Consider the following 12,969-nt stretch of genomic DNA (forward strand, 5'->3'; position numbering starts at 1 on the left):
CTTAAGGACAGGCCCATTTTGGCCTTTATTTTAGCATTTTCAGTTTTGCCTCCTCGCCTTCTAAAAATCATAACTTTCATATTTTCATCCACAGACCCATATGGGGCTTGTTTTTTGCATCACCAATTTTACTTTGTAATGACATCACTTATTTTACCATAAAATGTATGACGCAACCAAACAAATATTAGTAATGTGGGTAAATTAAGAAAAACGCAATTTAGCTCATTTTGGAAGGTTTGTTTTCACACTGTACACTTTATGGTAAAAATGACAAGTTTTTTTTATTCTGTGGGTCAATACGATTAAAATGATACCCATGTTATATGCTTTCTTATAATTCTACCGCTTAAAATAAAATCTCACACTATTTTAACAAAATTAGTATGATTAAAATTGCACAATTTTGACCGCCTATAATTTACAAATTTTTCCGTATACGGGGCGGTATGAGGGCTCATTTTTTGCGCCGTGATCTGTAGTTTTTATTGATACCTTTTGCTATTGAATAAAATGTGACAATAAAGCAAAAATTTGGGACTTTAAAACATTTTTTTTTTTTTTTTTTACATTTACGCCGTTCACCGTACAGGATAATTAATATATTTAGATGGTTCTGACTTTTACAAATGCAGCAATACCAAATATGTTTATACATTTTTTTTTTTAGGCTTTTGGGGGGTAAAATGGGACGATTAACATTTTTATTGGGGAGGGGATTTTTCAAATCTTTTCTTTTTACACTTCTGTCGCCATAGGGGACTATTTATAGCAATCATTTGATTGCTAATACTGTTCAGTGGTCAATCTCAGACCAGAGCAGAAGACCTCTGGAGACGGACAGAGGCAGCCATGCTGGATGATCTGATCCCTGTGGCAGCGCTGCAGGTGATCCGATCATCCATTTTAAGTACCGCACTGCCGCGATCTGTATTGATCATGGCATCTGATGGGTTAATGGAGGACATTATTCCCTGATGTCCGCCATTACCGGCGGGTCCCTGGCTGCTGATAGCAGCCGGGACCTACAGTGCATGACGGGAGCACCAGTTCGGTGCTCGAGGTGATTACAGAGCGTAAATGTACGTCATGGTGCGCTAAGTACCACTGCACCATGACGTACATTTACGTCAATTGTCGTTAAGGGGTTAAAGTCCAAAACACTAAGATGTAGTATTGGCCTTGAGGTTATGTTATCACTGTTACTGAAAGACCATGGTTTATTTTCTAAAAATTGTGAGGACCAGAAGCCCTTTTATTCACCACAGTACTTAATAGTATTTTATGGTCTGTATTGCTCAAACACCATGCAAATATCTTTCCCTGTATCTCCTTTATAATAACTACATTTATAGTAACAACTAAGAAAATGTTAAAAGCTAATTCCTAGTCTCTGATAAACAATGAAACAAATTCGATCAGACATATCAAATGGAAAAATACCCCAAACATTTGGCACCAGCAGCTAATTTTTTGCCATATTGGCTACGTGGTTCTTGGGATTTCTTCAGCTGTGATAACTAGCTTTACTGCAATGTTATATAAGATTGTTCTGCCAATACAGTGCATCAGAGTATGAAAAGACACTTTCTTTCAAAAACAGCACCACACCTGTCCTCAGGTTGGCTGTGGAATTACAACTTAGAAACATAGACTGTGTTGGCAGATAAGAACCATTTAGCCCATCTAGTCTGCCCAATAATCTGAATACCAACTAACTGTTTGCAGCCCACTGGCTCCCTGCCCAGGTTCTAGGTTTTAATAAAAATTAGATTTGAAAAAATAAAATAAAAATCTAAATACTATAAATAGTCCTTGTCCCTATCTTATATGAAGGATATCCTTATGCCTATCCCTATCTTATATGAAGGATATCCTTATGCCTATCTCTATCTTATATGAAGGATAGCCTTATGCCTATCTTATATGAAGGATAGCCTTATGCCTATCCCTATCTTATATGAAGGATAGCCTTATGCCTATCTTATATGAAGGATAGCCTTATGCCTATCCCTATCTTATATGAAGGATAGCCTTATGCCTATCCCTATCTTATATGAAGGATAGCCTTATGCCTATGCCTATCTTATATGAAGGATATCCTTATGCATATGCCTATCTTATATGAAGGATAGCCTTATGCCTATGCCTATCTTATATGAAGGATAGCCTTATGCCTATCTTATATGAAGGATAGCCTTATGCCTATCCCTATCTTATATGAAGGATAGCCTTATGCCTATCCCTATCTTATATGAAGGATAGCCTTATGCCCATCTCTATCTTATATGAAGGATAACCTTATGCCTATCTCTATCTTATATGAAGGATAGCCTTATGCCTATCCCTATCTTATATGAAGGATAGCTTTATGACTATCCCTATCTTATATGAAGGATAGCCTTATGCCTATCCCTATCTTATATGAAGGATAGCCTTATGCCTTTCTCTCTTATATGAAGGATAGCCTTATACCTATCCCTATCTTATATGAAGGATAGCCTTATACCTATCCCTATCTTATATGAAGGATAGCCTTATACCTATCCCTATCTTATATGAAGGATAGCCTTAAACCTATCCCTATCTTATATGAAGGATAGCCTTATGCCTATCCCTATCTTATATGAAGGATAGCCTTATGCCTATCCCTATCTTATATGAAGGATAGCCTTATGCCTATCCCTATCTTATATGAAGGATATCCTTATGCCTATGCCTATCTTATATGAAGGATAGCCTTATGCCTATCTTATATGAAGGATAGCCTTATGCCTATCCCTATCTTATATGAAGGATAGCCTTATGCCTATCCCTATCTTATATGAAGGATAGCCTTATGCCCATCTCTATCTTATATGAAGGATAACCTTATGCCTATCTCTATCTTATATGAAGGATAGCCTTATGCCTATCCCTATCTTATATGAAGGATAGCCTTATGCTTATCCCTATCTTATATGAAGGATAGCTTTATGACTATCCCTATCTTATATGAAGGCTAGCCTTATGCCTATCCCTATCTTATATGAAGGATAGCCTTATGCCTTTCTCTCTTATATGAAGGATAGCCTTATACCTATCCCTATCTTATATGAAGGATAGCCTTATACCTATCCCTATCTTATATGAAGGATAGCCTTATACCTATCCCTATCTTATATGAAGGATAGCCTTATACCTATCCCTATCTTATATGAAGGATAGCCTTATGCCTATCTCTATCTTATATGAAGGATAGCCTTATGCCTATCCCTATCTTATATGAAGGATAGCCTTATGCCTATCCCTATCTTATATGAAGGATAACCTTATGCCTATCCCTATCTTATATGAAGGACAGTCTTATGCCTATCCCTAGCTTATATGAAGGATAGCCTTATGCCTATCTCTATCTTATTTGAAGGATAGCCTTATACCGATCCCTATCTTATATGAAGGATAGCCTTATGCCTATCTCTATCTTATATGAAGGATAGCCTTATTTCTATCCCTATCTTATATGAAGGATAGCCTTATGCCTATCCCTATCTTATATGAAGGATAGCCTTATGCCTATCCCTATCTTATATGAAGGATATCCTTATACCTATCCCTATCTTATATGAAGGATAGCCTTATACCTATCCCATACATGCTTAAACTCATTCACTGTATTACCAGCGAAAACTTCTGCAGGAAGACTATTCCATGCATCCACTACTCTCTCAGTAATGTAATACGTCCTGATATTACTGCACAAACCTTTGCCCCTGTAATATAAATCTATGTCCTCTTGTGGTAGTTTTTCTTATTATTAATCTTCTCCTTTACAGTGTCGATTCCCTTCATGTATATAAAAGTTAATATCATATCCCCTCTGTCTCGTCTTTCTTCCAAGCTATAAAACTCTACTCCACTTCAATAGAATGAAGCTGCAATACCACACACAAACTGGGGACAAGAGTGGCGCTGTTTCTGAAGGAAAGCAGCTATGTTTTTCTAATCTTGGATAATCTCTTAAAACCTTAATATCAAATGCAACGGAAAGAATTCCTATATAATACGATGGGGCATCTTTAAATGTCAGAATGAAAGAAAACAAGGAAACAGTGTGACATTAATTGAAGAGAAATCTTAAGTATCGCTCTTTTCTTATTTCCATGCGACTCCCTAGCCCCAATAAGGTTGATTTAATAACTCTTTGACAATGACTCTAAATGACCATGAATAATTGACTTCTCTCTGCTAATAAATTGGATCGCCTCAAACTCCCATAATAATCCTAATGGTCCTCTCTGAATCAGACCTGACACACAATGCAGGAGCGGGCTATGAAGAAATTGGCATTTTGTGTGGCACAATCAGACCGCCGAGGAGAAGGCTGATTGGAAATGACACTTCTACAGGAGGCAAAATTAGTTGTAATTCTGAGTCACAGCTCCGGACTTCAGGACATTGGATTTATCACAGCAGAAAAAATGGATCTCTGCCTTGTATGGTCAGGTCATAGGAGGAATTCAAGACGAAGAAAAGAGGCCCAAAGTGCTAACCTTTTGCTGCCACTCTGTAGCTTCTTCTTCCTTTTTCTTCTTTGCCTCTTCTAGTAAAGCGATCTTAGCTGTAAACTCTGCCAGTTCAGCTGCCTACAGTGGGAGGAAAAACAAAATACAAAAGGAAAAAGGTAAGAAATAAACTATTTCCTCATTGTTTTAAAGATATCCATTGAAAAGGAGAATTTAACCCCTTAAGCACCAAGGGCGTACAGGTACGCCCTGATGTCCTGGTACTTAAGGACCCAGGGCGTACATGTATGCCTGTGGGAAATCATTCAGCAGGCACCCTGTGCAAACCCCTGGGGGGCTCCTGAGAACCCCCCATGTCAGCGATAGCCGCGATTCGCCGGTCAATTCTGATCAGCGAATCACGGCTTGTCCGGGCTGATCGGGTCTCTGGTGACCCAATCGCCTGGAAAATAGGAATGATTGGAGCTGTCAGACAGCCCAGATCATCCTAAAGGATAGGGGTGAGGTGACTGACCTACCAATGGCAGTTGGGGGTTAAAGTTGAATTCCTGCTCTTCCCACCCCTGGAAGTCTGGGCAGAGAGGGCGGGAAGATGGCGGCAGAGGCCAGAATGTGTGGGGACCGTTGGGACCAGCGATCACAGCAGGATCGGTGGCAGAAAGGAGGCAGCGAAGGCAGCAGTGATAAGTGATCTTCACTGCTTCCTTCTAGGAGTTGCCAAACTACAACTCCCAGCATGCCAAGACAGACTTTGGCTGTCTGGGCATTCTGGGAGTTGTAGTTTTGCAACATCTGGAGGGCCACAGTTTGGAGACCACTGTGCAGTGGTCTCCAAACTGTGCCCTTATAGATGTTGCAAAACTAGACAGTCCAGGCATGCTGGGAGTTGTAGTTCTGTAACATCTGGCCCTTCAGATGTTGCAGAACTACAACTCCCAGCATGCCTGGACAGTCTCTGTAGCGCTCCAGATGTTGCAAAACAACAATTCAAAGCATGCCAAGACTGTCCAGGCATGCTGGGAGTTTTAGTTCTGTAACATCTGGCCCTTCAGATGTTGCTGAACTACTACTCCCAGCATGCCTGGGCAGTCTGGGCATGCTTGGAGTTGAAGTTTTGCAACATCTGGAGGGCTACAGTTTGGACACTACTACACAGTGGTCTCCAAACTGTTCTACTCCAGTTGTTGCATAACTACAACTCCCAACATGCCCTTTTGCTGTCTGGGAGTTGTAGTTTTGCAACAACTGGAGGCACATTGGTTGAGAAACACAGAGTTTGTTACTCAACTCTGTTTCCCAACCCGTGTGCCTCCAGCTGTTACAAAACTATAACTCCCAGCATGCACTGACAAACCATGCATGCTGGGAGTTGAAGTTTTGCTGGTACAGGGTACATTCACGCGGGCGGGGGTTTACAGCAAGTTTCTCGCTGCAAGTTTGAGATGCAGCAAATTTTCCGCTGCAGATCAACCTCCCAGCGGAAAACACGCTGTGAACCTCCGCCCGTGTGAATGTACCCTAAAAATACTACACTAAATATAAAGTAAAACACTACATATATACATACCCCTACACATTTACATCCCCCCTCCATCCCCCACCAACCAATAAAGATAAAAAAAAACGTCTGGTACGGAACAGTTTCCAAAATGGAGCCTCCAGCTGTTGCAAAACAACAACTCCCAGTATTGCCGGACAGCCATTGACTGTCCAGGCATGCTGGGGGTTTTGCAACAGCTGGGGGTGTTTGGGAAACACTGCCGTAGGGTAATTTTGGTATCGGAGGCAAGTGTGATTCTTGCTTCCGGGTCCGACCCATGCAAATCCCTAATTTAGGCCTCAAATGCGCAATTTGTAATTTCCATACTCGGGAGAAATTAATTGCCAAACAGGTTTTTTTTTGGGGGGGGGGGGGGCGGGGGGGGGGGGGACTTTTTCTCCTTTTACCCCTTATGAAAAGTTAAAGTTGGGGTCTATTCCAGCATTTTACTGTAAAAAAATTAAAAAAAATTACACTAAGATGCCCCATACTTTTCATTTTCACAAGAGGTAAAATGAAAAAAAAGACCCCCAAAATTTGTAACGCAATTTCGACTGAGTATGGAAATACCCCATATGTGGGCCTAAAATGCTCTGCGGGTGCACAACAAGGCTCAGGAGTGAGAGTGCACTATGTACATTTGAGGTGATTTGCACAGGGGTGGCTGATCGCAAAAAACGTGACAAACGCAAAAAAAAACGCAAAAAAAAAAAATGACCCCACAGGTGTTTGAAGAATTTTCGTTAAAGTTGGACGTGAAAATTAATTTTTTTTTAATTTTTTCACTAAAATGCTGGCGTTATCCCAAATGTTTTATTTTCACAAGGGGTAATAGGCAAAAAAAGCCTCCCAAAATTTGTAACCCCATTTCTTCTGAGTATATAAATACCCCATATGTGGATGTAAAGTGCTCTGCAGGTACACTACAATGCTCAGAAGAGAAGGAGCACCATTGGGCTTTTGGAGAGAGAATGTGTCTGGAATTGAAGGCCACATGTGTTAACAAAGCCCCCCCATGGTGCCAGAACAGTGGACCCCCCCACATGTGACCCCATTTTGGAAACTACACCCCTCACAGAAATGTAATTAGGGGTGAAGTGAGCATTTACACCCCACTGGTGTCTGTGAAAAGTGGGGTGTAAATACTCACTGCACCCCTTATTACATTTCTGTGAGGGGTGTAGTTTCCAAAATGGAGTCACATGTGGGGGGGTCCACTGTTCTGGCACCATGGGGGCTTTGTAAACGCACATGGCCCCCGACTTCCATTCCAAACAAATTCTCTCTCCAAAAGCCCAATGGCGCTCCTTCTCTTCTGAGCATTGTACTGCGCTTGCAGAGCACTTTACTTCCACATATGGGGTATTTCCATACTCCGAAGAAATGGGGTGATAAATGTTTTTTCTCCTTTTACCCCTTGTGAAAATAAAAAATTTGGGGTAACACCAGCATTTTAGCGAAAAAAAAAAATCTAATTTTTCATTTTCACATTCAACTTTTGCAGAAATTTGTCAAACACCTGTGGGGTATTAAGGCTCACTGTACCTCTTGTTACGTTCCTTGAGGGGTGCTGTTTCCCTAATAGTATGCCATGTGGGACTTTTTTTTGCTGTTCTGGCACCATAGGGGCTTCCTAAATGTAACATGCCCCCCAAGAACAATTTCAGCAAAATTTGCTTTCACAAAAATGTGACTCCTTCTCTTCTGAGCAGTGTAATGCACCCGCAGAACACTTTATATACGTATATGAGGTATTTCCTTACTCAAGAGAAATTGGGTTACACATTTTGGGGGTCTTTTTCTCCTTTTACCACTTGTAACAATTCAAAAACCGGGTCTACAAGAACATGTTAGTGTAAAAAATGGAGATTTTGAATTTTCTCCTTCACTTTGCTGCTATTCCTGTGAAACACCTAAAGGGGTAAACATTCTGAATGCCATTTTGTATACTTTAAAAGGTGCAGTTTTTATAATTGGGTCATTTATGGGGTATTTCTAATATGAAGGCCCCTCAAATCCACTTAAACCGAACTGGTCCCTGAAAAACTCAGATTTAAAAACATTTTGTGAAAAATTGCTGAACTTTGAAGCCCTCTGGTGTCTTCCAAAAGTAAAAAGATGTCAACTTTATGACGCAAACAAAGTAAACATATTGTATATGTGAATCAATATATAATTTATTTGGTATGTCTATTTTCCTTACAAGCAGAGAGCTTCAAAGTCAGAAAAATGCAAAATTTTCTAATTTTTCATGAAATTTGGGAATTTTTCATCAATAAATTATGCAAGTATTGAGGAAAATTTACCACTATGTTAAAGTAGAATTTGTCACGAAAAAAACTATCTCAATCAAATTCATAAGTAAAAGCATCCCAAAGTTATTAATGCTTAAAGTGACAGTGGTAGGTTTGTGCAAAAAATGCTCTGGTCCTTATGTTCAAAATGGGCTTGGTCCTTAAGGAGTTAATTAATCTATAGTAAGATTCTCTAAATTGTGAACCAGGAAATGGCGCATTTTGTCTTCCAATAGCGATTCCCCTATTTAAGTGTTCTGATTTACCGGAGAAGTCTGGAATAAGTTAGTCCAGAGCATTGTTTCCCCAAACTGGGTGCCTCTAGCTGTTGCAACTACAACTCCCAGCATGCCCAGACAGCCTTCGGTCATCCAGGCATGTTGGCAGTTGTATTTTCGCAACAGCTGGAGGAACACTGGTTGGCAAACACTGCTCCAGAGTTTTATTTCAGTCTTCTCAGAGGAATAGGAGCGACTTTTATAAAACTAAATGAAGCAGTGGTTGATTCATTCAATTCAGGTTCAGTGAATCAACCCCTGGCGAACGGCTGTTCTCCAAAATTTTTGCCCTTTATGGAACACAAGGACAGACCATCAGGGCTGGATTATATGAGTAGCTCTCTGATGTAGTGTTGACGACTATTTATGACAGTGTTTTCCACTCAGCTGTTTCAAAACTACAACTCCCAGCATGCCTGGACAGCCTTCGGCTGTCCAGGCATGCTGGGAGTTGTAGTTTTGCAGCAGCAGGAGGCACCTTGGTTGGGAAAAACTGGGCTATGATGTCCATATTTTCCAATGAAGCATATGAAAAAACCACCCCTGTTATCAGTCCAGGGAACCTTTTCCATCTTACCAGCTGTTCTTGGTTTTTCATCTGGTCCGCAGCTTGCCTGGCCAGCGCAGCCTTTGCTTCTTCTGCAGACTGTCGCTCTTTCTCCAGACGCTCTGCCTCTTCTTTTGCTTTTTTCCTTTCTTGCTCCAACTCTAAAGCTCTTCGAGTCTGTTCTTCCAACTCTATGAACACAATCCAGAAATGTGTGATACATACACGACGGTCATACATGGCAGAACGGACATTACTTTTCAGTGCAGATTCCGCACCAAACATCAATAACAATTTACACAAACTTATTTACAGAAATTTATAGAAACTTTGGGGATGGTCCGTGCTCACTTTATAGACCATGATTGACAGTAGTCTGCACACACAGTCAATGGTGGACAATGGTGATCACGCCGATGTCTGTCGCTAGTGATCACCACGGCACCTAAGAGGCTGAGTGACAGGTCTGCAAGCCCGAAAGTAAGACTACGCAAAATACTTGCAGATTGTCAATCAGTTTAGTAGATCGATCTGTGCCGGCTACAGGGCGATTTACTAATAGCGCCTTCTATCAGAGCGCAGACCTCACTGCACTGGCATAGTACAGATTAGTGGAAGCAATACCAGCACTGCTTATAAATGTCCACTAGAGGGACAACACATATACATATTTACACACATATCTACAAAATTTCCCCGCTGCAGCCATGTGTCTGCAATAAGGTACGAAGGCGGGCCGAGCACACTGATGTAACTGTGATGCACGGCCCGCTTCAGAACCTTATTGCAGACACAGGGCTTCAGCGGTGAAAGCCCTGTGTGTGTGTTTTCCTAGCACATACTCAGCGTATTTCCCGCTGCCTGGTAGATTTCTCGCAGCGTCAAATACGCTGCATATCTGCTCAGTGTGACCCTACTCTTAAAGTGTGTCTTTCATCTGAGAGAAAAAAAAACCTTTTGACATGTTACATTTCAAAGGTTTTGATCGGTCGGGGTCTCAGTGCTGAGACCCCCACAGAGCAGAAGGCCAAGTGGGGAGAAGCGTGCGGTAGGGCACTTCACGGGGATTGCTGCAGCGGGCTTTTTCCCGTTCATTCCCCTGTCCGGTGGGAGCCTCATCCCCGAGACCTCGATGAACAGAACGTTTCAGATGTCTCTAAGTTTTTCTAGTCACAAGCCTAAATTCACATGTTGCAATAATACAGGGTGTTTTTTTTGTTTGTTATTTCACAATGAAATGAAGTCTTTAAGGAAAGAAATGAAGCACTTCAAGCTTTTTTGGTAGAGTTCACCTTAGATATTACCTGGTCCAGTATTTAATTATAAGATTATTATAAGTTTATTTGTGTGATACCTTTCTGTGCCTTTAATGTCTGTTCCTCAATCTGTCGGAGCCGCTCGATCAGTTCGTCCTTTTCCCGCTCTATTTTCTCTTTTTCCTTCTCTGCTATCTCCCTTTTCTTTTTTTCATTTTCTAGCTGAGCTCTAGACAAGAACAAACATGTGGAGTGAACAACATGGGGTGAAAGGATAATGGTAAGAAGGAGAATTAAGGATACGTCCTGCCAGCTGGCGCACATCACAGGTAGATCCGCAGTTCCGTCACGTCTGCGGACAGTTTCTCAGCGCCTTGTCTAAGTGCGAAGGCAAGACACTCAGCACACAGCTATTAGCACAATGCAAAGATCACCACACGCACCTCTATATATGACATACTGTGTAAGGAATTTAAAAGGAACGGTACACAGAAATAAAACAGAGCTTTTTATATAGTCTCTATAGTGCCTTCAGTAAGTAGCTACCATGTGAGCCAACATTTTACCCATATGACAGCTATCTCCTGATCTGGGCCCCAGCAATCTGCTGGAAGAAGCCGTTCCGAACCCTGCAGGAAGCCGCGGCCCACAAGCCCCCTCCATGTATCTCTACAGGATACATGGAGGGGGCATGTCGGTGACTACTCCATGCGGGGGTCGGCACGCCCCTTTCCAGCAAACTGCCAGGGCCCAGATCAGGAGATCGCGGGGGGGGGTCCCAGCCTCCAAAATCTCCTGGTAGACGGATGCATTGACCCTGCACTTGATGAAGAACAGTGGACCAACACCAGCAGATGACATGGCTCCCCAAATCATAGTAATTTTTTTGGGGGAAGGGGGGGGGGGTGTTGGGGTTTTCATGATTTGTAACCATAATCATCACAATTATGATAAATCACAGCTTGAACTATGTTGTTTTTCATGTAATGAGTCTCTCTCATAAGTTTCCTCTTTTAAGTTGCATTACTGAAATAAATTAACTTTGCACGATATTCAGATTTTTCTAGTTTCACAGAGTGATAAAAAAAAAAAAGTGGATGTGCGCAGTGTAACATTGCCCGGACATCTGACCGGATCTAAAAAAAAATTCCACGATCCTAGCCGGAACGCCAAAATACTAAGGGTGAGTGCCCAGAAGAGTGAGAGAAAAAGTGCGTGCTACATACAGTTAAGTGGGGTTGCCAATGTGTGCAGGTTTACTGCCCGCTAATCCAGCTGGATCTATAAAAATGTCTCCGATCATAGCCAGAAGGCCGGGAATCAAGACGTGGAGTGCCACAGGTGCAGAGATATGGTGCCAGTGTGTTCTCTCAATTCACCCAAGTGCAAGTAAAAAGTGCAAGTGTTCGCATAAAAAAACGTGCACGAGGATGCGTTCTATTGCAAGCCCTTCTCCAAAAGCAGAGGGGCCACCAAACAAACCAAGCCCTTCGCCTTCGGGCCAAAAGACACCTGCAAGGTTCCAGGTACAATGTTCCCTTTCGCCGAAGCTACTAGGGGACCGAAAGTGTTCCCGGTGAACAACTAGGAGTTAACCAGGTTGCCGCCAAGGAACCAGTAAAACTGGTTCGGCATCCTGCCAAAGCAGTGATTCCGCGGGGTATGAAAGGGAGGTGAGGAACCTAATGGCCACACACACCTCCCCTAGGTCGGCAGGAGGGACACCCAGAAGGTCAACCGCACCCTGACCAAATCCTAGTGAACAAACAGAACACAAAACATTGACGCAGTGACAAAAAATAAATAAGTGGATGTGCACAGTGTAATACTGCCTGGACATCCGACTGGATCTATAAAAATTCCCCGATCCTAGCCGGAAGGCCAATATGCTAAGTGCCCAGAAGAGTGAGAGAAAAAGTGCATGCTAAGTACAGTTAAGTGGAGTTGCAAATCCTAAGTGAGTTCCAACACCCTGGGGTCACCACTCCCAGGGCACTATTGCACCTTGGCTTTTACTCTAAAACCTATGGCCAGATCAAGCAGGAACAGGTCCCATAAGGGATTACTGACGCTGCTATACAGCCATCCCCGGTACACCTGCCCCACTGTGTGTTTCCCCATCCTGCTTTGGTGGTCTTCAACACCACCAACAGAAGAGGTACTACACTTGATTTGTTCTCAGTGAGAGATGCAAATTACCTCTCCTCTTAAAGGAAGCAAACAGTCTCTCTAGTGCCACCTATAGGCAAGCTGCCCTTAAAAGTCAATATTCCAGCCACATATAATAGTCTCTGCATGAAAGATACTTTTCCACAATTAAACTGCGTTGAGATCAATGGAAAAAAGTCTCAGATTTTACGGTAAGTACAAACCAATTCCTTTATTCTCATACAGTGGGGCAAAAAAGTATTTAGTAATCCACCAATTGTGCAAGTTCTCCCACTTAAAGATGAGAGAGGCCTGTAATTTTCATCATAGGTATACCTCAACTATGAGAGACATGAGAAAAAAAAAATCCATAAAATCACATAGTCTGATTTTTAAAGAAT

At 42.0% G+C, this 12,969-nt stretch overlaps 1 protein-coding gene across 4 annotated transcripts in view; it reads right to left on the bottom strand.

Moving 5' to 3' along the window:
- RDX (radixin) overlaps positions 1 to 12,969 on the bottom strand; it is a 125,336-nt gene that overhangs the window by 6,966 nt on the left and 105,401 nt on the right. For all 4 annotated transcript variants that reach the window (XM_056561681.1, XM_056561680.1, XM_056561682.1 and 1 more), the window contains 3 exons: positions 10,519 to 10,649; positions 9,195 to 9,355; positions 4,533 to 4,625 (listed from right to left, as the gene is read on the bottom strand). In XM_056561681.1, coding sequence (XP_056417656.1) covers positions 4,533 to 4,625; positions 9,195 to 9,355; positions 10,519 to 10,649 — 385 coding nt within the window. The remainder of the gene's footprint in view (positions 1 to 4,532; positions 4,626 to 9,194; positions 9,356 to 10,518; positions 10,650 to 12,969) is intronic.

The sequence above is a fragment of the Hyla sarda genome, chromosome 2 (assembly GCF_029499605.1).
Source record: "Hyla sarda isolate aHylSar1 chromosome 2, aHylSar1.hap1, whole genome shotgun sequence".
In the NCBI taxonomy this organism is placed as follows: domain Eukaryota; kingdom Metazoa; phylum Chordata; class Amphibia; order Anura; family Hylidae; genus Hyla; species Hyla sarda.